Here is a 23,138-nt window from a genome sequence, read left to right as displayed (position 1 = left end):
AAGGGACTGCTGCATGGGAGGCCAGAGTTAGAGGGTGACAAGCATGGCCTGAGACCAAGAGAGGTTGCAGAGGTACCATGAGGCGAGGGAGTAGTAGCCTTCGGGCAACAACTTTATTTGTATCCCATACAGTGTTGGTACTGCACTATTTGGGAATAGTATTCCAGCTACTTCTAACTTGTGTCAAAGGTCCACAGTATAAAACTACCCATAATTAGGACTGTTGGGGTCAGTGGTAGCACTCTTGTCTCGGAGTTAGAAGGTTGTGGGTTCAAGTCTCACTCTAGAGACTTTATCACATATCTAGGCTGACACTGCAGTGCAGTACTGAGGGCGTGCTGCACTGTTGGAGGTGCTGTCTTTTGGGTGAGACGTTAAACCGAGACCCTGTCTACCCTTTCAGGTGGACGTAAAAGATCCCACGGCACTATTCAAAGAAAAGCAGGGAAGTTCTCCCAGTGTTCTGACCAAAACACCACCAAACACAGATTATCTGGTTATTTCTCATTACTGTTGTGGGGACCTTTTGTGCACAAATTGGCAGCCGTGTTCCCTTACATTACAACAGCAACTACACTTCAGAAGTAATTGCTTGGCTGTAAAGCACTTTGGGATGTCCTGAAGACATGAAGGGTGCTACAGAAGTGCAAGTTCTTTCTTCCTTATCAAGTTGTCAGACGCAAAGAAGTCAGAAAGCTGATGGGTGTGAGCAATGGAAAGTCGCACGGTCCAAAAGGTTGATCGCCTGAGGTTAGGGTTCAGGGTACATTGCTGGGACAGACTGAGGTTAGGGTTCAGGGTACATTGCTGGGACAGACTGAGGTTAGGGTTCAGGGTACATTGCTGGGACAGACTGAGGTTAGGGTTCAGGGTACATTGCTGGGACAGACTGAGGTTAGGGTTCAGGGTACATTGCTGGGACAGACTGAGGTTAGGGTTCAGGTACATTGCTGGGACAGACTGAGGTTAGGGTTCAGGGTACATTGCTGGGACAGACTGAGGTTAGGGTTCAGGGTACATTGCTGGGACAGACTGAGGTTAGGGTTCAGGGTACATTGCTGGGACAGACTGAGGTTAGGGTTCAGGGTACATTGCTGGGACAGACTGAGGTTAGGGTTCAGGTACATTGCTGGGACAGACTGAGGTTAGGGTTCAGGGTACATTGCTGGGACAGACTGAGGTTAGGGTTCAGGGTACATTGCTGGGGCAGACTGAGGTTAGGGTTCAGGTACATTGCTGGGGCAGACTGAGGTTAGGGTTCAGGTACATTGCTGGGGCAGGTTAGAGGAATCTTTTACCAGGCATTTAACAATAAAAAGTTACATTGCGTGCCATATTTGAATTGAAGGTCTTTGCTGCCAACACTGGATGCGGCTGTTTTGTAAACATGGTCCATTCCCCACTACTGATACGTCATTCATCAAGGAAAGACAAACCTAGTTTCGCAAACCTATCAGTCAAGTCCCATGGTATTGAAATGTCGGCCATTCATTTCTGAAGCTGTTGTGAGCCCTTTTATGATGTGATGTGACACCGGACAAAAGGGTGAATTTTACATCTGGAGCCATTGGTATTTAGGGATTAACAAGATGGTTTAGTGGTGATACAGATGTTCATCCCAATTCAGCCAAGATAGACATTTTCCCATGAGAACAAAAATTAATCAGAACAATTAGAAATGAGAAGAAAAAAAACCTTTAGATGCTGGAAATCAGAAATAAACCAGAACATGTTGGAAGTACACAACAGATCTGTCAGTGTCTGAAAAGGGAAAAGAAAGGTTAATGTTTTGGCGTAGACCCTCTTTGGCACACGTCCACAACTTTTATCATTTCACAGACCTGCTGCGTATTTCCAATATTTTCTGGTTTATTGCCTTTAAGAAAATCTCACTGGCACATGTATAACTGCAGTCCTGAAAGAAATAGATTTTTTTTCCTTTGGGGTCCAAAAAAACTGGAACAATGATTGCGTGGTCTCACCCGTGGGGGAGGGTGTGACTGGAGTCAGCCATGATCTCCGACACTTCAGACAAATATTTTCCTGAAGCGCGTGTGAGTGATGGTCATTTTGCCAAGGCTTCGTTGAACTGTACCCCAGCGAGAGCAGAGGTATGGGGTGAGGGAGAAATTAAAAAACCAGAACTGCCAACTCTCTGGGCTTCATCATGTGATTTCATCGATCTCTTGTGTTCAGTAAAGCAGCGATGCTCGGGTCATTGCTGCTCACTCGCCCCGCACATATCTAGGCCTGTGGAGTTTTGTACTTCTGATGTTGACCATCCCATCCCAGTACAGAACCTCTCTGGGTACGCTCTACACCCAAATCTGAAGCAAAATAAACTCTCCTATACGTTCGGTTATGCAACTCCCTCAACTGACAATCACTTCTTTGCTTGGTTTATTGAACCGATAGATAGGTACAGCAGATGACACTTTAATTGGCTGAGCTTTTGTATGTTCCACGCCTGGGCATTTCTGATTGTGCAACACTGCCTATAGGCAATTAAAAACTTGACTCATCAGAGTATCTGTTGCAGCTTACATGGTCTGTGATCTTTAAAGTGTAAACGGCATTGGTGAGAAGAGTCCTGAGGTAAATTAAAGAAGTGACAGAGAGGCCTCTAAGCTTGTTTTTTTGATTAGTTTTGTGTGAGTTTGCTTGGCTCAGTGGGTAGCACTCCTGCCTCTATCCACCTGAATACATGTTGGGTAGGGGAGTAGAAATGACTCAGGTTGTGTGTTCAAGCCTCATTTCATGACTTGAGGGCGTAAGCTATAGCTTCAGGGCTGTACTGAGGCATTCTGTATTGTTCATATGTGACATTAAATAGAGGCCAAGACTGCCTGTTCTGATGATTCACATGGACTTTAAAGATCCCCCGGCACTAATCGAAGAGGATCAGATTATCCTCCAACATTCCTGCCTTGACCAACACCACACAAAACAGATTAATTATTTTATTGTTATTTGTGGGATCTTATTGTGTGCAAAATGGCTGCAGTGTTTGCCTCCATAACCGTCACTGTAGTTCAAAGTAATTAATTGTATATGAAGAGCTTCAAGACATTCCTGAGAGATGTGATAAAGCATTGTATAAATACAATTTTTTTCTTTAATCTGGTTACAGAAGAATACTCTTCTTAGTTCATCCTGCATTGACCAGTAAAGGCAGTTCGTGACTAGATTTTTCTTTAATTGAGAAATGTAGCTAAAGGGCCAATCATTTAGGCCCCAACCAATTTGAGCAAGCAAGGAAGTGCTGGCCAGAGATTGGTCACCTGAAGATACAGTCCACTTGTCCCAGCAGATGGACAAGCAGATGTTGTGCATCAGGCAATCCACACACAGCTTTCTTTTGTTGTTTTTTTAAAAGGGGGGGTAATTCCTGGTGTGGTGGTCGTGCCTTCAGCCATCGAGTCCCAATGTTCTGAATTTGCTCTCTAAATCTGTCCATCTCCCTCTTTTTCCCTCCTTTAAGACCTTCCTTAAAATTCACTTCTCTGATCAAGCATTTGGTCACCCCGCCTAATATCTTTTTCTTTGGCTCAGCGTCCATTATGCCTCTGTGAAGCGCCTTGGGATGTTTTTCCTACGTTATATGAATGTAAGTTGTTGTTGAGAATTCCTTTCGCACATGGCCCTGAAGGGATTCTACAATGTTTTTTTTTAAATGAAATTCTTTTTTCCCTTTTTGTTCTGTAATTTTGTCACCGGTCCACTGATCCTACACAAACTCGAGCTCCATAATCCCATTGTGTGTTCAGTACAATGACCCTCACCCCCTGCCCCCAGCTCAGCCCACTGCTGAAGTACACACGAATGTGAGTCCCTGCCGTGTAAATTCCATAAAGCTGTAGCTATAACAATCATTACAATACCCTGTGATGCTGAGGGCATTTTGCAGTTTGTCCAGAGAGGTGCATTATCAGGGCCTGCTGCACAGTAGAGTTAAGAGGAGCAATATGCTTCTTTGCTAATCTTAATGCGTTGTGTATTTTAGCTTCAGATGTTTTTGGGGAAGGGGAAAGAGTGTGAATTTATCTGCTCAATAAAAGTAAGGGTATCAACTGCTGATAGATGAAGCCCTTCTCCCTTTACCACTTTGGGCATTGAATGTCCGGCATCAGCTGTGGCTCAGTGGGTAGCACTCTGTACTCTAAGTCAGAAGGTTGTGGGTTCAAGACCAACTCCAGAGACTTGAGCACAAAATCTAGACTGACGCACCAGTGCAGTACTGAGGGAGTGCTGCACTGTCTGAGGTGCTGTCTTTCGTTTGAGATGTTAAACCGAGGCTACGTCTGCTCTCTCAGGTGGACGTAAAATGGCACAATTTACGTCCTGGCCAATATTTATCCCTCAATCAACATCACTAAAAAACAGATTATCTGGTTATTATCACATTGCTGTTTGTGGGACCTTGCTGTGCACAAATTAGCTGCCACATTTCCCTACATTACAACAGTGACCATACTTCAAAAGTACTTAATTGGCAGGGATTCTCCCACTCGCCTGCCGTAACGTTGGTGGAAGAGCCCAGGAAAACCTCGGTGGAAGAGCCCAGGAAAACCTCAGGGGGGAAAAAGGCGCAGAAATTAACCCACTGAATATCAGCAGGTTATTCAACAATAGAGGCATCAGTCAAATCCAATCCGGTCTTCACACAAGGGCTAGCTACCACATACACTTTCTAGCATGGAGTCATTAGATAGCAATCAGGGGCAGGAGCCCTGGCTGTTTTCTTCCCCTTCCCTAGCATGGGGGAGGAGGGTGGCACTGAGATCATCTGTAACTAGTTCACATCCTGATTTAGTTTTAGACAGATGCAGCAGATCTAATTTAAAGGATGGAGAAATGGAAAACTTTGCATGAGGAGAGGAAGGAGGTGCTCTGTTGAGGTTAAGGTTAAGCAATGTTGAAGGGACAATAACAACAATTTGCATTTATATCCCGTCTTTAACGTAGTATATCTTCCCAAGGCACTTCACGGGAGCGTATTCAGACAAAAAAATTGTCACCGAGCCAAAGAAGCTGATATTAGGACAGGTGATCAAAGCAGTAGGTTTTAAGCAGCGTCTTAAAGGAGGAGAGAGGTGGAGAGGTTTAGGAAGGGAATTCCAGAGCTGAGGGCTTGGATGCTGAAGGCACAGCCGCCAATGGTGGGGCGAAGTACATGCAGCTTTACTCTGCGTCTGGCCTGTACTATACAAGATGTGGAGAACTCGATGCTTGACCAACAGACAATGAATGAACTAGCTTGCATTTGTATTAAAGCTTCCCAGTGCTCAGGACCTCTCAAAGTGCTTCACAGTTAATGAATTCCATTTTTTGAAGTGCAGTCAGTGTTGTAACGTAGGCAAACACGGCATCCAATCTGTACATAGCAAGGTCCAACAAACAGCAAATTAGATTTAAAAAAATGTTGGTGGAGGGATGAATACAGCAGGGGAACTCCCTGATCTTCTTTGAATAGGGCCTTAAGATCTTTTTGCCCACGTGATCAGGTAGATGGGGCCTAGGTTTAACATTTCATCTGAAAGATGTGTGTCGGCCACTCAGCTGACCAAAAATAGAAGGGGCGCTCTGTACTGAAAGCAAAAATAAACCTGTTTGCAATTGTTGGGTAGCCAAGAATTCCTCAGCTGAAGAAATGTTGGATGATCTTGTCCGTTTGTCTTAACTCTGAATCGTTACTTCTGAAATCCTCGATTTAATGCCACAATATCGTGGGGAGGATTATGCAATGTGGAATTTACAGCTGTAATGTAATTGAACATTGTCAATAGTACAAATTAGCTAGATTACCTCGTGCATCATGGACTGCATCTCGACACCTGTTATTATAAACCTATTACAACAAAAGAGGCTCCGTGGCCCTTCACTCCCCTTGTCCTTGAATTGATTGCTGGGAGCTTCTGTTCTGATTGGTTATTTTGAAAGGTGACGTGGCCCTTTTAACATTGACTGCAGCCATAAACCTTGCTTAGGTTCAGTGCTCCAGCTCATTAGTAGCCTACAGTTCCATGTGTGGGAAATTATAATCCCAGTAGCTCAATAACCATCATCTGACAGTCATATTCTCAAATCATTGATAAAATTGGTTTTACTTAAGGGGTGATGGATGACTTAGCCAGAGTTAGAAATGTTGTTTGATATTATCTTCCTATCAAAATGTATAAGCCCTGATTTTAACCCCCCAACGAGAGCGGAGCGTGGGGGGTGGGTGGGGGTTAAAATGGCAGCAGCATGCTACTCGCCGTCTTTTAACAGGCGTGTTTTGGACAGCATTTGAGGCCCTCAGCCCAAGCAGGCGAGGGCTTCATTGAGATGCCTAAATCATGGTCTGATGACATCATTCAGACCCTGAAGCTATTTTTACTTCGTATCGAGCGTTCGATGTCTTGTGCAGGCCTAGGCAGGAACATGGGCACCAATGAACAGCAGTGGGCCGAGAAGATCAGTGATTTTTATTTTTTACTGTTTCCTTGTGGTCAGGAGGAGCAGCCACTTCCTCTTCCCCCCCCCCCCCCCCCCCCCCCGACTGCTGGGACCTGGTCCCACGGGTACCTGGAGGCAGCCTACTCGTTTGCCCCTCTCCCGCTCCTGCCCACTGGCCTCCATGTCATTCCTGCTGAATTCGGGCAGGAGTCGGGCTTGGGCTATGAGGCTCGGGAGTTAAAATGGCCGAGGTGTCACATGGGCGAGTTTGGGCAAGCCTGCCCCCACGCTGACCTCTCAGCCTGGTTTTAAATCGTGGCTATAGAATTATGTTGCTCAGGTCTTTAGCTTGAGCACATGAAAGAAGTTCTTAAGTAACTATTATGTGCTATGTTTGCCCTTTAATTAACAAACTTATATTTTTCCTGCTCTCTGTTCTGTACTTCAGTTCAAATAACATAATGCTAAAATTGCCTTTCATTCCTGGGTAAATAAGATGGAAGCATTATCCTGGTTTCCCATTCCCGATTGCTAGTCAGTGACCCTTGCGGAAAGATCTGTGGGCAAGGGCAGCCCTGGGCTAGGCTGTGATGCCCCACTCCCTTTCCTATCCCACAGTTAAATAGGCTGTCAAGACTCGCAGTCTGGGCTACCATACAAAGAATGGGTGAAGTACCAGAGAGTTAGTGACGCCCATGAAACTGTAGAACAGGTCATTACCTTTAGGAGCACAGGGAGAGAAAATTGAGGCAAAAGTTATTACTGAAGCAGGTATATGTTGATATATAAAGAGATGGGTGAGAGTGTATGGTCCCCAAGTTTGATTGGACATGCAAGCTCTAAACCAACTCTGAATTGCAATCACTTTGCATGTCCATGCTTTTGGATGAACCCTAATCCGTGTCACCTCTAGACCCAATCTTTCTAACACCTTCCTTGCTGGCCTGTCACCCTCCACAACTCCAACGTATCCAAAATGCAGCTGTCCATATCCTGTCCTGCATTAAGTCCCACTTGCTCATCTTTCCCATTCTTGTTGGCTTACAATGGCTCCCCGTCCCTCGGGGTATTAAATTTAAACTGCTGATCCTGGTCTTCAGTTTTGTCTGCAGCCTTGCCCCGCCCAATCACTGCAGCCTCCTCCAGCCTTATATCCCCTACATCCTTTAGCCATTTACTCTGGCCTTTTGTCCACCCCCACCCCGGTCACCCCAACATTGGTGGCGGAGCCTTGAGCTGCCTTGGGGACCCTTCTCCTTGAACTCCTTCCCTAAATCGCTTTGTCTCTCCGCTTCTCTCTCTCTCTCTCTTAGAAAAGCCTTCTCCAAAACCCTTCTCTTCAGCGAAACCTCCCGTCACCTCTTCTCCCATGCATTTGTGAAAGAAAGAGAGACTGGCATTTATATAGCGCCTTTCATGACCTCCGGATATTCCAAAGTGCTTTTACAGCCAATGAAGTACTTTTGAAGTGTAGTCACTGTTGGAATGTAAGAAATGTGGCAGTCCATTTGCACACAGCAAGCTCCCACAAACCGCAATGTGATGATGACCAAACAATCTGTTATAATGATGTTGGTTGAGGGATAAATATTGGCCAGGACACCGGGGAGAATTCCCCTGCTCTTCTTCAAAATAACGCCATGGGATATTTTACGTCCACCTAAGAGGTCAGACGGGGCCTCGGTTTAATATCTCATCCGAAAGACGGCACCTCCAACAGTGCAGCACTCCCTCAGTACTGTACTGGAGTGTCAGCTTAGATTATATGCTCAAATCCCTGGAGTGGGACTTGAACCGACACCCTTCTGACTCAGAGGCAAGAGTGCTACCACTGAGCCACGGCTGACGTGAAGCATTTTTGTATTATTAAGGGTGTGATATAAATAGATGAGTTGTAGTCATTAGGTGTAAGATAGAATCCATGCATCTCTTCTATCTTGCTTGTAAAAGGTAATGATGCTAATAACTAGAATTTATATAATGCTCCTCATGTAAAAGAAAACATAGTCGAGCCCTTAACAAAGCAGAAAGGTGGATACCGAACTGAAAAGGAAGAAAGTATAAGGGGCAAGTCTGAAGGCGCAGTCAAAGCAAGATTTCTAGGTGTTTTTTTTAAGATAGAGAACGGTTGAAAGCAAAATAATTTTGAGAGAGAATTCCAGAGGACAGGAAGAGTGGAGTCTGAAAGGTCAGCCTTCAACTGGATTGGGAAACAAGCATTAAGGTGAAGTCACAGGGGAAGAGAATGCAATTAAGGATGTCTGGCTGGCAAATAGTCTTAATACCGTACCAAAGATGAGAGACAAATATAATAGCCCATCACTAGAAATAAAACTTGTTTATGCCAGTATCCTTCACATAATGCAAGAGTAAGCCCAGCGACTACTGAAATTGAGCTTTCTCCGGTCATATATTTGGAGTATGATTCATTCAAACAAGGCAGGTCTCATCCTCATGTTTAAATCCCTCCATGCCCTCGCCTTCCGTCTGTAACCTCCATCAGCCGTACAAACCTCCAAGATCGCTGCATTCCACCAATTCTGGCCTCTTGTGCATCCCTGACTTCCTTCGCCCCACCATTGGTGGCTGTGTCTTCAGCCGCCTAGGCCCTAAGCTCTGGAATTCCCTTCCTCGACCTCTCCGCCTCTCAACGTCTATCTTCTCTATGGAAAAGATGCTGCTTAAAACCTACCTCTTTGACCAAGCTTTCGGTCATCTGTCCTAATGTTTCCTCCTTTGGTGTCAATTTTTCTCTGATTACGCTCCTGTGAAGCGCCTTGAGATGTTTTAGTATGTTAAAGGCGCCATATAAATGCAATTTGTTGTTGCTGTAATCTAACTAGCTCAGATATGCCCGAGTCTGTCTGTTCCATTTAGTTATTAGAACGAATGCTTTTTTAAAAATACAATGAGGTGTAGTGCAAGTTGCCTGGCAGCTGCATCGGTGCAGTGTTGGACTCTTGAAGGAGTCTGGAATTTGAATCCTAGTCATTGATTAAGATTCACACTTGAGACTCTGAAGGGATCAGTCAGGAGAGCTTTAGCAGTAGCAGAGTCCCTTATCAAATAATTCCAATATGGGAACTATTTCAGATTGTGAAACAGCAATTAATGGCACGAAACACTAGTAGGAATGACCAAAGTTAGGAATTCACTCGAACAAAGTGCCCTCTGGGCTGTGTTGACAGTCCTGCAATGCTCTGTGGTGGTATTGCTGTGTTTTGAAACATGCCCTGCAACTTATCGAGCAACTGAATAGATCATCTGATAATTGACTTCAACCAGATGGAATAGTGTAGGAACCGAAAGAGCCATTCAGCCCACCCAGTATGTTCCACCATTGAAGCTGTTGTTTCAATGCTGGACATTTTTTACCATCTTCTCACATGAGAACATCGGCTACATTTCCTTAATGCCAATGACATCATATCTCACAAATAATAAGCCTGCAAATCATCTGCTGCTGAAACTCTCCTGGTTGCCCCCCACCTTGTACCCTCCATAAACTTGATCTCATCCAAAACTTTGCTGCCTGTGTCCTAACTCACACCAAGTCCCATTCAGTCTTCACCCCTCTGCTCGCTGACCTACTTTGGCTCCCGGTTAAGCAACGCCTCGATTTAAAAAAAAAATTCATCCTTGTTTTCAAATCCCTCCATGGCCTCGCCCCCTCCCTATCTCTGTAACCTCCTACAGCCCTACAACCCTCCGAGATCCCTGCGCTACTCCAATTCTGGCCTCTTGCGCTTCCCCGATTTTCATCGCTCCAGCATTGGCGGCCATTGCCTAGGCCCTAAGTTCTGGAATTCCCTCCCGAAACCTCTCCGTCTCTCTCCTTCTTTAAGACGCTCCATAAAACCTACTTCTTTGACCAAGCTCTTTTGGTCAACTGTCCTAATATCTCCTCCTGTGGCTCGGTGTCAAAGTGAAGCACCTTGGGACATTTTAGGCGCTATATAAATATAATAAATGTTGACAGGAAGAGCTGCTCTTCGAATATGTTTTACACCAGTAGGAAAATGGCAAATAATCTGTAGTGAAGGTGTATAACTTTCAAAGGGCTTGTGTAGGTAAGGCAAAAGAGAAGACTAGCCGGCCCATTAGACAGTGCAACCTCATGCACCACCGTCCCTAATCGCTAGTACTGTTAACTCTTGGGGGTAAATACCAGAGGGGTGCGGGAAACTTCGGCCAATTTCTGGGAAATATCTGCCCACCTCCCTAAAGCAATTAAGCGAACTCCAGGAAATTCCCCATGAGACATCATTCGACATATTTAACAAATCACCTCCAATATGTCCCAATATCATTAGGAGCATGGGACAGTCCAGGACTGGAAAAGACTGCTCATACATGAAGGTGACCTGATCATCAGTACAATGATGAGACGTCGCGCCTGGCATTATCTAAATATGAAAAATATTGTTGAAGGTTTGCACTTCCTGTCCACAAACCTTACCTCCTGTTGTCACAATTTTTTGGCCATATTTGGAGAACATGGTGAAATGAGCAGACACGTGGCAGAGAAGTGTGTAGTGGTATATTTTGGAAGGAAGAATGAGGAGAGGCAATGATGTAAGAAAAAGGAGGCTTACCATCAAGTAACTTTAAAGTAAGCTTTAAGTAACTTATAAACACACTATATACAAGAGAGGTCTTTACCATGCCTCTGGTAGAAGCCTCTTACAATACTGAACAGACCAGTATTTATACCAGTCCAACAGGAAGTGACACATGACAGGAAGTGAGGTATGTACACAGTTCATAGTTCACAGTTCACAGGAAGTGATGACATAACTTCCCGGAAGTTATTATTTTTATCACATTCTTCCCTCCTGCAGGTTTAGGAGGCTGTGGTCTACCTTTTGGTCCGCAGCCGCCGAACAAGGAAGAGTCGCACCCGTTTGGATTCCCGTCGTAGAGGGTCGCTGGTCCGCTTACATGCGGTTGGCCATTGGCCAGAGTCCGTGTGGCCTGGATTGCCCTGTGAAGGGTCGGGGAGATCATGGCTTCGAGTACGAGCCCCAATAGGTTCAAAGTCAGACTGCCTCTGTTCAGAGGGAGGTGCAGAGCTGGTCTGTGGCAGACCAGTACTTTCATGCGTGGTACTGGGAGGGTCGCAACCTTGAGCACGGGGTTCTACCGGCACCAAGCTAGTTGGTGTCCGATCAGGATCCTGGAGAGGAGTACCCGATAGGTCCCAAGAGTTTCCTGGTGAAATGCCATCACCCGATGTCCCACTAGGTCCTGGTGGGCAGGGAGCCAGATCCCGTAATGATACGGTAGATTCTCGGCCGTCGGAATATCGTATGTTTGCATAGGTGGGGTTGGCATCGGTTAGTTCGACCTCGTCTACAAGAGGGTCATTTTTAGACGTCCGAACGTATCTTCGGAGTAATACAGGTCCAGGAGTAGTTAGCCATGACGGGAGTGATGTCCCATGAGATGAGCGACGCTGGAATCCAAAGAACCGCTCATGAGGTGTAGTATTTGTGGCTGTAGAAAGCAGGGACCGTATAGAGTGCAATGCATCCGGAAGCACTGTTTCCCATTGCTGGTCTGGTAGGCCCCGAGATCTTAAAGCGAGACGTACGGAATTCCAGATGATACCGTTATACCTCTCTACCTGCCCATTTCCGATGGGATGGTATGGTGTTGTTTTGCTTGTAGCAATTCCCCGTTCTGAGAGGTAGTCCTTGAGTTCCCTCGACATAAAGGATGGACCCCGATCTGAGTGAATATAAGCCGGCATGCCACAGAGAGAAAATACCTGCTCAAGGCAGGAGATTACTGTGGACGCCAGCATATTGGAGCAGGGGAAGGCAAACGGAAAACGTGAATATTCGTCGATCATGGCGAGCAAATATGTGTTCCGAGTTGAAGAGGGCACTGGGCCCTTAAAATCGATGCTAAGTCGTTGCATCGGTTGGGTTGCATGTATGAGTATACCATCTGAGGGGCGGAAGAACTGAGGTTTTAATTCCGCACAAAGCCGGCATTCTGAGCATATTTTCTTTACATCTCCAGTGGAAAAAGGGAGATTCCGTGATCGTACGAAATGTAGCATGCGCGTAACGCCAGGATGGCACAAACCATTGTGGACATCCATGAGGGTGGAGGATGACATAGTGGAGCAGAATGCCCGTGTGAGGGTGTCCGGGGCCACATTCTCCTTGCCAGGCCGATAGAGAATGGTATAACCAAAAGAGGCCAGTTCCATCCTCCAAAGTTGTATTTTATTATTCTTAATTTTGGTTCGTTTTCGATTATCGAGCATGAAGGCGACTGATCGTTGGTCCGTGATCAATGTAAAGTGCTGGCGAGCTAGAAAATGGTTCCACTTCCGTACTGCCTCTATGATGGCTGTGGCTTCTTTCTCAACCGGAGGATAATGTAGCTCGGCACCTTGTAAGGTCCTGGACATAAATGCTACAGGACGACCTTCCTGATTCAGAGTAGCCGAGATCGCCACCTCCGAGGCATCACATTCAACCACGAAAGGGAGATTCTCATCAATGGAGTGAAGAGCCGCTTTCTCCAACTGTTTTTTGAGAAGGTTAAAGGCTGCAACAGCCGCTGTTCCCAGTGGAAATGATCTAGCATGCAGCAAGGGTTGGATTTTGTCCGAAAAATGAGGAATCCATTTAGCGTAGTATGCAAACAGACCGAGAGCCCGACGTAAAGAAGCCGGATTCTTAGGTGACGGGAGCTCTTGGAGCGGGTGAAGTCTTTCTGGGTCTGGCTGAATGATACCATTGCCTACGCAGTAGCCAAGGATGTTGATGGTCGGTTGCGACTCAACAGATTTGGATTCATTCAGGGTCAAATTACGGCGATGGAGGGCATCCCGAAATTTTTGGAGGTTGGAGTCGTGTTCCTGTTGATCGTGACCTGCAATGGTAATGTTATCAAGATAGGGAAAAGTGTCCCTTAGGTTTTCCTGCTTAACCAGGCCATCCATTGCCCGTTGAAAGACAGCCACTCCATTAGTAACCCCGAATGGGAGGCGACGAAATTGGTACAGCCGTCCATTAGCCTCAAAGGCTGTGTACTGCTTATCTGAGACCTTCAAGGGTAACTGATGATAGGCACTTTTTAAATCGTAAGTTGAGAACACTTTGTATTCGGCCAGTTTATTAACCATATCATCAATGCGTGGCAATGGGTAGGCGTCCAAGTCGGTATATTGATTGATGGTTTGCGAATAATCGATGCATAGTCGCTGTTTGTGAGGTTTTAGAGGGTTCTTGACAATGACGACTTGAGCCCGCCAGGGCGACGAACATGGTTCAATGATATCCTCTGCTAGAAGTTGAGAGATTTCAGCCGCAATAAAAGATTGGTCTTCCTGATTAAAGCGCCGCGATTTCGTTATTATCGGTTGGCATTGAGGCGGAATACTGGCAAATAATGAGGGTTCATCAAGTGAAGCTGCTGATAATGCACAAAATGGTAATTTAGACGGTATATTAGAAATAGTAAGTCCGGGTTTGGATCCACCAAACTCAATGGTGAGTTTCTTATGCTGTTTTTGGAAGTCCAGTCCTAAGAGGAGATCACTACATAAGTCCTTGAGCACCGAAAGTCGGGTGGAGGGATACATACGACCATGAAGTGTCATATCAACAACACAAAAGCCGGAGATTCTGGTATTAAGTGATGACTGGGCCATCGCAATTGCCTGGTCCGATGGGAAGACATGTAGTTTCAATTTCGCAACAATCTGTTCCTTAATGAAACTATCAGTACTTCCTGAGTCAATTAAGGCATCTAAGATATGCCCTTTTAATTGAAATTTTTGTGGCAGCATGAGACAGGTTCTGTGGGCAAGCAGCTGTAATTGGTGTCGTTGCACAGAGAGTGGCTAAAACTCTCGGTGTGCTTCTTCGGGAGAGAGCTCGAGAGGAAGCTTGATAGGTCCTAGCTGGAGCATCTTGATAGGCCCTAATTGGGGCAGTTCGGTAGGCCTTAGCTGGATTGGCCCTCGTAGAGGCCCTTGATAGGCAAACTTTAGCAAAGTGTCCTTTTTTCCCGCAATAACTGCAGATTGCATTGCGAGCAGGGCAGGTTTTCCTAGGGTGAAAAGCATCTCCACAAAAGAAGCATTCCTTCCTAGATTGCCAAGAGGCTGCTAAAGTGGGGTCGTCCTCCTCCTCTTCATCAGAATTATCAGAATTAGATTCCCCCATGATAGGGTTCACCTGAGACCGCTTGAATTGTCTGGTTGCAGCTACAGCAGCAGATCGAGATCTGGGCAGCTGATAGAGGTCTGCATTTCTCTTTGCCAAATCCAGTGAACAAGCTAGGTCAAAAGCTTTTTGTAGCTCAAGTGTTTTACTTTCTAGTAGACGCTGGCGTATAAATGGAGAGGCAATCCCGCAGATGAAAGCATCACGAATCATTTCTTGGCGGTACAGCTCAGCTGAGGCTGCCTGAAAGTTACAATCTACGCTGAGCCTGCGAAGTTCTTGCAGGAATTCGTCAATTGATTCCCCTGGCCCTTGTCGGGCTGTGGCCAGTAGATGTCTAGCATAGACCTCATTTGGGGTCTTGGCATACAGTTTCTTAAGTGCCCGAATCACCTCATCGTAATTATCCCATTCATCAACATATTCGAACACTTTTGGGGTCACATAATTGATAAGTATCTTCAATCTAGCAGGAGCATCCGCTTCACATTCATCCAGAAAATTCTCAAAAGTACGGTACCAATGCTTCCATACCCTGCCAGCTGCTGGTGCATTCGGGTCCAAGTCCAGACGAATAGGTCTAAGGATTTTCTCCATGATGGGTGGTTCCCTGGATCCTTAATTCCGAGTTTGTCCGAAGGTCTAGTATTCGTGAGTGTAAATACTAAGTTACTTAAATTGATGTAAGAAAAAGGAGGCTTACCATCAAGTAACTTTAAAGTAAGCTTTAAGTAACTTATAAACACACTATATACAAGAGAGGTCTTTACCATGCCTCTGGTAGAAGCCTCTTACAATACTGAACAGACCAGTATTTATACCAGTCCAACAGGAAGTGACACATGACAGGAAGTGAGGTATGTACACAGTTCACAGTTCACAGGAAGTGATGACATAACTTCCCGGAAGTTATTATTTTTATCACAGGCAATATAAACTAAATGATACAATTTTAAAGGGAATGCTGGAACTGAGAGACCTGGAGGTGTATGTACACAAATCTTTGAAAGTGGCAGGACAAATTGAGAAGGCTGTTAAAAAAGCCTATGGGATCCTTGGCTTTATTAATCAAAGCATAGAGTACAAAAGTAAGGAAGTTATGCTAAACCTTCAGAAAACACTGGTTAGGCCCCAGCTGGAGTAGTGTTCAATTCTGGGCACCACACTTTAGGAACGATGCCAAGGTCTTGGAGAGGGTGCAGAAGAGATTTACCAGAATGGTACCAGGGATGAGGGACTTCAGTTATGGGGAAAGACTGGAGAAGCGGGGGTTGTTCTCCTTAGAGCAGAGGTTAAGAGGAGATTTGATAGAGGTGTTCAAAATCATGAATGGTAAAAAGGGAGAAACTTTCCAGTGGCAGAAGGGTCAGTAACTAGAGGACACAGATTTAAGGTGATTGCCTCTGGTTATTTTGCCAATGGGAGGAAACTTTTTTTAATGCAGCGAGTTGTTGTGATCTGGAATGCACTGCCTGAGAGGGCGGTGGAAGCAAATTCAATAGTAACTTTCAAAAGGGAATTGGATAAATGCTTGAGGGGAAAAAAATTGCAGGGCTTTGTGGAAAGAACAAAGGAGTGGGATTAATTGTTATCTCTACCTGGTACAGGCACGATGGTCCGAATGGCCTCCTTCTGTGATGTATCATTCTATGATTTTTACCTGTCAACATTTATCATTGTAAATGGGTATGTCAACATTTCCCATCAATGTTGCTCTGTCAAGTATCATGATGTGGTTGCATGCTCTGACCGTTAGGTGGCTCTGTGGAGCAAGTTTCTGATGTCACTCTGGCACTATCGTGTAACAAAAAAGAACTTGTATTCATCAACTTGCCACAGGCAGTGCCACAAGTAATTTACTACCTCGCTGTGGCTGCTTTGCAACAGAACACTTGGTGCAACCTGTTCAACAGAGTTTCAAAAATTTCATAAAAACTACTTCATACAAAAACATTGTCCTTTTTGAGACCAGCGGCAACTCATTGTGATAGTTAAAGTGTTATATGTTAAGTGGCAGCAAAGGACAGTACTTCAACCGTTGATCCATTTTAAGGTCATACTGTAAAAGGTTAGAGCAGAATTCCAGTTGATCAACAGCCTGTAGATGAATCAACTGACTGCAACACAGGTTCTTCTGCAGCAGAAAGACTATTTCTGTCAACACAGAACTCATAACCATCACAGTCTAACTCTGCGTAACTGAAGTTTATCATTAATTGAAAGGCATTTTTGAGGGGTGGGGGTGGTTGAGAAGAGAACGAATGAATTGTTTCCATCCCCTGCAGAAAGACACCAGAACGAATGGTACAGGTCAAAGATAGCTTTAAGTTTTGAATTCCTCTAATGACTTGCTTCCTTAAGGTGTGTGTGTTAATTTGTTTTGGGGTATGTGTTACCTTGGTGCTGTTAGCTGTTCTGTTAAAGGGAATTGTTCTGAAACTAGTCTCTCCCCAGTATCAAGTATGGTGGCAGTCGAGAGCCTGTCAAGGTCATTTCAAGCAGACTGGCTTAGAGGACTTAAAGGAGCACTGTCTACGTGTAATGCATTTGCAGTCCTAGCTTTTCTAAATCAAGCTCCTCTCCTGATACTCAAAATCTTGTGCAGACAATCTCTGTTTAATGGTGAGAAATTCCTTTAGACGCTTCCACATAGATATCACACAGCGTAAGCTATTCAAACACCAAGTTATTGAAAATTGTTTCAACCTGCTGCTTTATCTGGTGTAATTTCTACAAGCTTGGGCTCTTCTAAACTCTTTGTGTGCGGTGCTGTAGCCTATTCCCGGACTGCACATTATGGGTTTAGCCATGGCTCAGCTGGTAGCAATCCAGCCTTTGAGTCAGAAGGTTGTTTGATCGTAATCTAGGCCGACACACCAGTTGAGTTCTGAGGGAGTGCTGCACTGTTGGAGGTGCCGTCTATTGTATGAAATGTTAAACCAAGGCCCCGTCTGCCCTCTCAGGTGGACGTAAAAGATCCCAAAAGATTGAAAAAGAGCAGGGGAGTTCTCCCTGGTGTCCTGGCCAAAATTTATCCCTGAACCAACATTATTAAAAAAACAGTTTATCTGGTCATTATTTCATTGCTGTTTGTGGGACCTTGCTGTGTGCAAATTAGCTGCCGCCTTTCCTACTTTACAACAGTGACTGCACTTCAAAAGTACTTCATTGGTTGTAAAGTGCTTTGGGAATTCCTGAGGTTGTGAAAGGTGCTATAGAAATGCAAGGCCTTTCTTTTCTTTTTATTAGCCCTTTTATCTGTTAGTGTGTTTAACATTGTTTGTGACCACAATTATGTCGCTAAATCTTTTTCTTTTTTTTCCCCTTCCAGACTTTTGTCCATGAAAATGGCCAGTGGAGTAGATGGCCCTATAGGTATCCCATTCCCAGATCACAGCAGTGAAATTCTCAGTAGTCTTAATGAGCAGAGGAACTATGGTTATCTCTGTGATGTTATCATCATAGTGGACGGTCAGGAATTTCGGACCCATCGATCAGTCCTTGCAGCCTGCAGTCAGTACTTCAAAAAGCTCTTCACATTGGGAGCCATCGTGGACCAACAGAATGTTTATGAAATAGACTTTGTCACAGCAGAAGCTCTCTCGGCACTGCTGGAGTTTGCATACACGGCAACCCTGACTATAAGCACTTCGAATGTAAATGAGATTTTAAATGCGGCAAGACTACTGGAGATCCAATGTGTGAGCAACGTCTGCCATGATCTCCTTGTATCAAATGCCCTGGCCAGCAAGGAGATGGTAGATTATGTAGATCAAATTGATCAGAGAAACCTCCTTCGAGCAAAAGAATATCTAGAGTACTTCCAAAGCAGTCCGGCCAATGGACACGTTGACAGCCAATGGGCAGGTCTTGAACTGAAAGACCTTCCAAGAGTGCACTTTAAAAATGGAGTTAGTGAAGAGCTGGCAGAGAAGGCACAAGGGGTTTATCCAGAAATGGCGGCAAACGATCAGCCAACGCAAACCGTGGACAAATCCATTCTGTGGATCAAGAGGGAGGATGTCACTGGCCCTCCGTTTTCCCCCTCACAGAATGGAGACTATAGTGATTTCCATCTTCACGAGGAAGAAGGGCTTCTGGAACACCAAGAACTGGCTATGCATCCAAACTTCATCCCAACTGAAGAGGTAAAACCGGAGCTAAACCAGGAAGACGAAGAACCCATTTCCTCCAGAGCCTTCCTTGAGCAGATTATAAACTCAGTCGATGAGACATACGGCAAGAACTTAGTGAAAGAGGAGAATGATCTTGATTCATACTTGAATTTTTTCAACCCTTCCCTCGAGGGTGAAGGCTACTCTTCCTGGTCCAAAAAGAGCGAGAAGAAAGTGAGAGCAAAGGCATTCCAGAAGTGTCCAATCTGTGAGAAGGTGATTCAGGGAGCAGGAAAACTGCCACGTCACATCAGGACTCACACGGGAGAAAAACCGTACGAGTGTAACATCTGTAGTGTTCGCTTCACAAGGTAGATCATCGTATTATTTTAAATATTGAGTATATTAACTCAGTGTTGTGTTTTCTTCTTTCTCCATTTTCTCTCGTTTCCTCGTGGCTTATGATAATTCAGAGCAGGAACCATGTCAGATTTTCCTTCACCCTAAACCAAACACAGAGACCAATTGCAGTACTTCAGCTGGCTGAGATTGTATGACACAGCGCAGACTGGGATTGAACCTGCACTATGTGGCTCAGCTACTCGCTGGATCAACTCACTGAGCTGTCAGGGAAGGGGCCAAGGCACTCATTTTTACAACACTAGCTGAGGACCTGGGAGTGTTGAAAAGTTTGGGTCCAGCTACACAGATTGAATGTATTGCAGCTACTGCCACCAGTTGGCATAAGGTTCTGTCTGCAATGGCCTCCAGTATCTATTGGCAGAGCTACAGTAAGATTCTGCATTACAGATTGTGACTGGGTGGCTCATGTCACCTAAATTTAAATACTATCACATCATTCTCAAATGCAGCCAAAATTAATATTGTAAGCTTCCATGGCCTGTATCAATCACAATACTAGTTACCATTGGTGTGAATTCAAGATGAATTCATCTCACAAACCAGTAGAGACGGCCACTAATATGGCAATATACAAAGCACAGCACTGTGAGGGGGAATCTTCATAATGGCCATTCACTGGTTACCTGATGTGAACTTGTTAATTTTGTTATAAAGATCTGCTGTCTCCACTGACAGGATTCCACAACAACACTGATAAAGTTTAACTATTAAAGCACAGATTTATACATGGTTTAAAACACATCTACTCAGGGCTGAATGAACAGTGGAAATGATGCATGACTGTGTTGTTAGAGCGGGTATCTAGAGTCGTAGGTTGGTTTGGGTGATTGTCATGTTCATGTGTTTCTTGGTGTACAGTACTTAGTTTTAAAAATAAAGTACGTACGTCACACCTGAGACTAGTATGTTGGAACAATAACTCACTGTGGTGCAGATGCTATTCCCTCAAGGTTTATGACCTGCATTGAGGTGCAACTTGTACACTGGATTTTACAGCAGCTGTTTTAATATAAACAGGTCCAATTGATTTTCTACTGATCTCACAGACTGGGAATGGAACGTTTTCAGATTGTTGGCACTCAAATGTCTGGATTGTGACATAAACCCACTGAAATATTGCAGCTCGCAATTGCCTTTTCTCTTTCAGTGGTAATGCTTACAGTGTAACTAACTCTGTCTGCCTTTAGTCATAAGTGTGAAGGAGGTGGGAGGGGAATAAAAGAAACATTCTCAAGAAAAGTGGGGGGTAGCATTGACACTGGAAAGTTTTTATTGACGTCTTATTGCTTCAGTTGTTTCTTTATAGCCCCCAGTCTCCTGTAGTATTTTGAATCACTATAATGTGCAGTAAGAATTTGTCACCAGCACTGGGGAAGCAGGGCAGGAAAGAGAAGAGACCAAGATAATTACCACCTGCGTCTACTCTCCATCTAATGTTACTTTGATATCCGCCACTTCTGTATCACCTAGATCAGAAAAATAAGGATGAGGAAGACCATTCGGCCCATCATAACTCACCCATCCAGAAAGACCCTCCACTCTTCCCACAGCAGCATCTCATTTCTTCTTAAATTTCACCTCCACTACTCTATTCCATATAAGCTCATTCCATACATGAAGCAAACCTTCTGACATCAGTCCTAAATTTGCCTTTTACTAGTTTGAACTAATGTCCCATTGTTCTCCTGTTGTAATTTAATTTGAGGTAATATTCCAGATTTACCTTTTCCATACCATTTATTGTCTTGTATACTTATAAGACCACCTCTCAGTCGCTTCCTTTAAAAGTTGAAAGTCCAGGTTTTCCTCATAACTAATCGCTTGACACAACGGACCAGCCTCGTGACTCTTCGCTGAGCTGCCTCATGGCTTGAATGCCTCCTTTGTGTCTCATAACTAAACCAAACACAGTTTTCAGTACCAGACACAGTAATCCACGCTGACACTCCAGGGCAGTAATGAGGGAATGTTGCATTGTCGGAGGCGCCCACTTTTGGATGGGACGTTAAATCGAGGACCTATCTGCCCTCTCAGGTGGGCGTAAAAGATCCCATGGCACTATTCGAAGAGGAGCAGGAGAGATCTACTGGTATCCTGGCCAAAGTTTACCTCTCAACCAACATCATTAAAATAGATTATCTGGTCATTTATTTTATTGCTATTTCATCCTGAGTGCAAATTGGCCGCTGCGTTTTCCTACACCAGTGACTACAACAATTTATATTTATAAAACGTAGTAAAACGTCCCAAGGTACTTCACAGGAGCATTATAAAACAAAATTTGACACCAAGCCACATAAGGAGATATATGGGTAGATGACCAAAAGCTTGGTCAAAGAGGTAGATTTTAAGGAGCATCTTAAAAAGGGAAAGAGAGATAGAGAAGTTTAGGGAGGGAATTCCAGAGCTTAGGGCCTTGGCAGCTGAAGGCACGGCCATCAATGGTTGAGAGATGTAAAATCAGGGATGTTCAAGAGGACAGAATTAGAGGAGCGCAGGTAACTTGGAGGGTTGTGGGGCTGGAGGAGATTACAGAGATAGGGAGGGGCAAGGCCATGGAGGGATTTGAAAGCAAGGATGAGAATTTTGAAATTGAGGCGTTACCGGACCGGGAGCCAATGTAGGTCAGCGAGCACTGGGGTGATGAGTGAATGAGCCTTAGTGCGAGTTAGGACATGGGCAGCAGGGTTTTGGATGAGCTCAGGGTTTTGGATGAGCTAAAGTTTATGGAGGGTGGAAGTTGGGAGTCCGGCCAGGAATACGTTGGAATAGTCAAGTCTAGAGGTATTGTGTGCAGTTTTGGTTGCCTTATCTGAAGAAGGATGTTCTTGCCATGGAGGGAGTGCAGCGAAGATTCACCAGACTGATACTTGGGATGGCAGGAATGACGTATGAAGAGAGATTGGGTCGATTGGGCTTGAATTCGCTAGAGTTTAGAAGAATGAGAGGGGATCTCATTGAAACTTATAAAATTCTAACAGGACTAGACAGACTAGATGCAGGAAGGATGTTCCCGATGGCGGGGGAGTCCAGAACCAGGGGTCATAGTCTAAGGATAAGGGGTAAGCCATTTAGGACTGAGATGAGGAGGAATGTCTTCACCCAGAGAGTGGTGAACCTGTGGAATTCTCTACCACAGAAGCAGTTGAGGTCAATTCATTAAATATATTCAAGAAGGAGTTAGATATATTTCTTAAAGCTAAAGGGATCAAGGGATATGGGGAGAAAGCAGGGACAGGGTACTGAATTTGGATGATCAGCCATGATCTCATTGAATGGCGGAGCAGGCTCGAGGGGCCGAATGGCCTACTCCTGCTTCTATGTTTCTAAAGGCATGGATGAGGGTTTCAGCAGCAGATGAACTGAGGCAGGGGCAGAGTCAGGCGATGTTCTGGAGGTGGAAATAGGCGGTCTTAGTGATGGTGCGGATTTGTGGTCAGAAGCTCATTTCACTTCAAAAGTGATTCATTGGCTGTGAAGCACTTTGGGGCGTCCTGAGGGCTTAAAAGAAATTATATAAATGCAAGTTCTTTTTTTACTCGAGGTGTGTTCTGACTTGTATATTATACAATTTGAGCATGACTTCTTCTGCCTTGTACCCCAATGTTTTGGCTATATAGTTTAGCATTCTATCTGATGTGTTGATTGCTGCTCTACAATTGTTGGACATATTGAACATTGAGTCTGCCAAGGCCCCAAGTCTCCTTCAGTTTCATTCTAAGCTATTCCAAACCATTCATGGAGTCCATATGTTCACAGAATCACAGAATCCCCACAGTGCAGATAGAGGCCATTTCGGCCCATCGAGCCTGCACTGACACATATCCCACCCTATCCCCGTAACCTCACGTATTTAATCCCCTAACACTAAGGGTCAATTTATCATAGCCAAATCAACCTAACCCGCACATCTTTGGACTGTGGGAGGAAACCGGAGCACCCGGAGGAAACCCACACAGACACAGGGAGAATG

General features: G+C 44.8%; 1 protein-coding gene across 1 annotated transcript in view; it reads left to right on the top strand.

Annotated features, from left to right (window-relative positions):
• Positions 1-23,138, top strand: part of LOC147108362 (zinc finger and BTB domain-containing protein 7A-like) — a 129,979-nt gene that overhangs the window by 84,347 nt on the left and 22,494 nt on the right. Inside the window, exon 2 of the mRNA XM_086004959.1 lies at positions 17,959-19,113. Coding sequence (XP_085861085.1) covers positions 17,959-19,113 — 1,155 coding nt within the window. The remainder of the gene's footprint in view (positions 1-17,958; positions 19,114-23,138) is intronic.

Source organism: Somniosus microcephalus, chromosome 13, assembly GCF_052327205.1.
Source record: "Somniosus microcephalus isolate GS21.2 chromosome 13, FLI_Smic_1.0, whole genome shotgun sequence".
NCBI lineage: Eukaryota > Metazoa > Chordata > Chondrichthyes > Squaliformes > Somniosidae > Somniosus > Somniosus microcephalus.
This window is presented reverse-complemented; position numbering and strand designations above follow the sequence as displayed.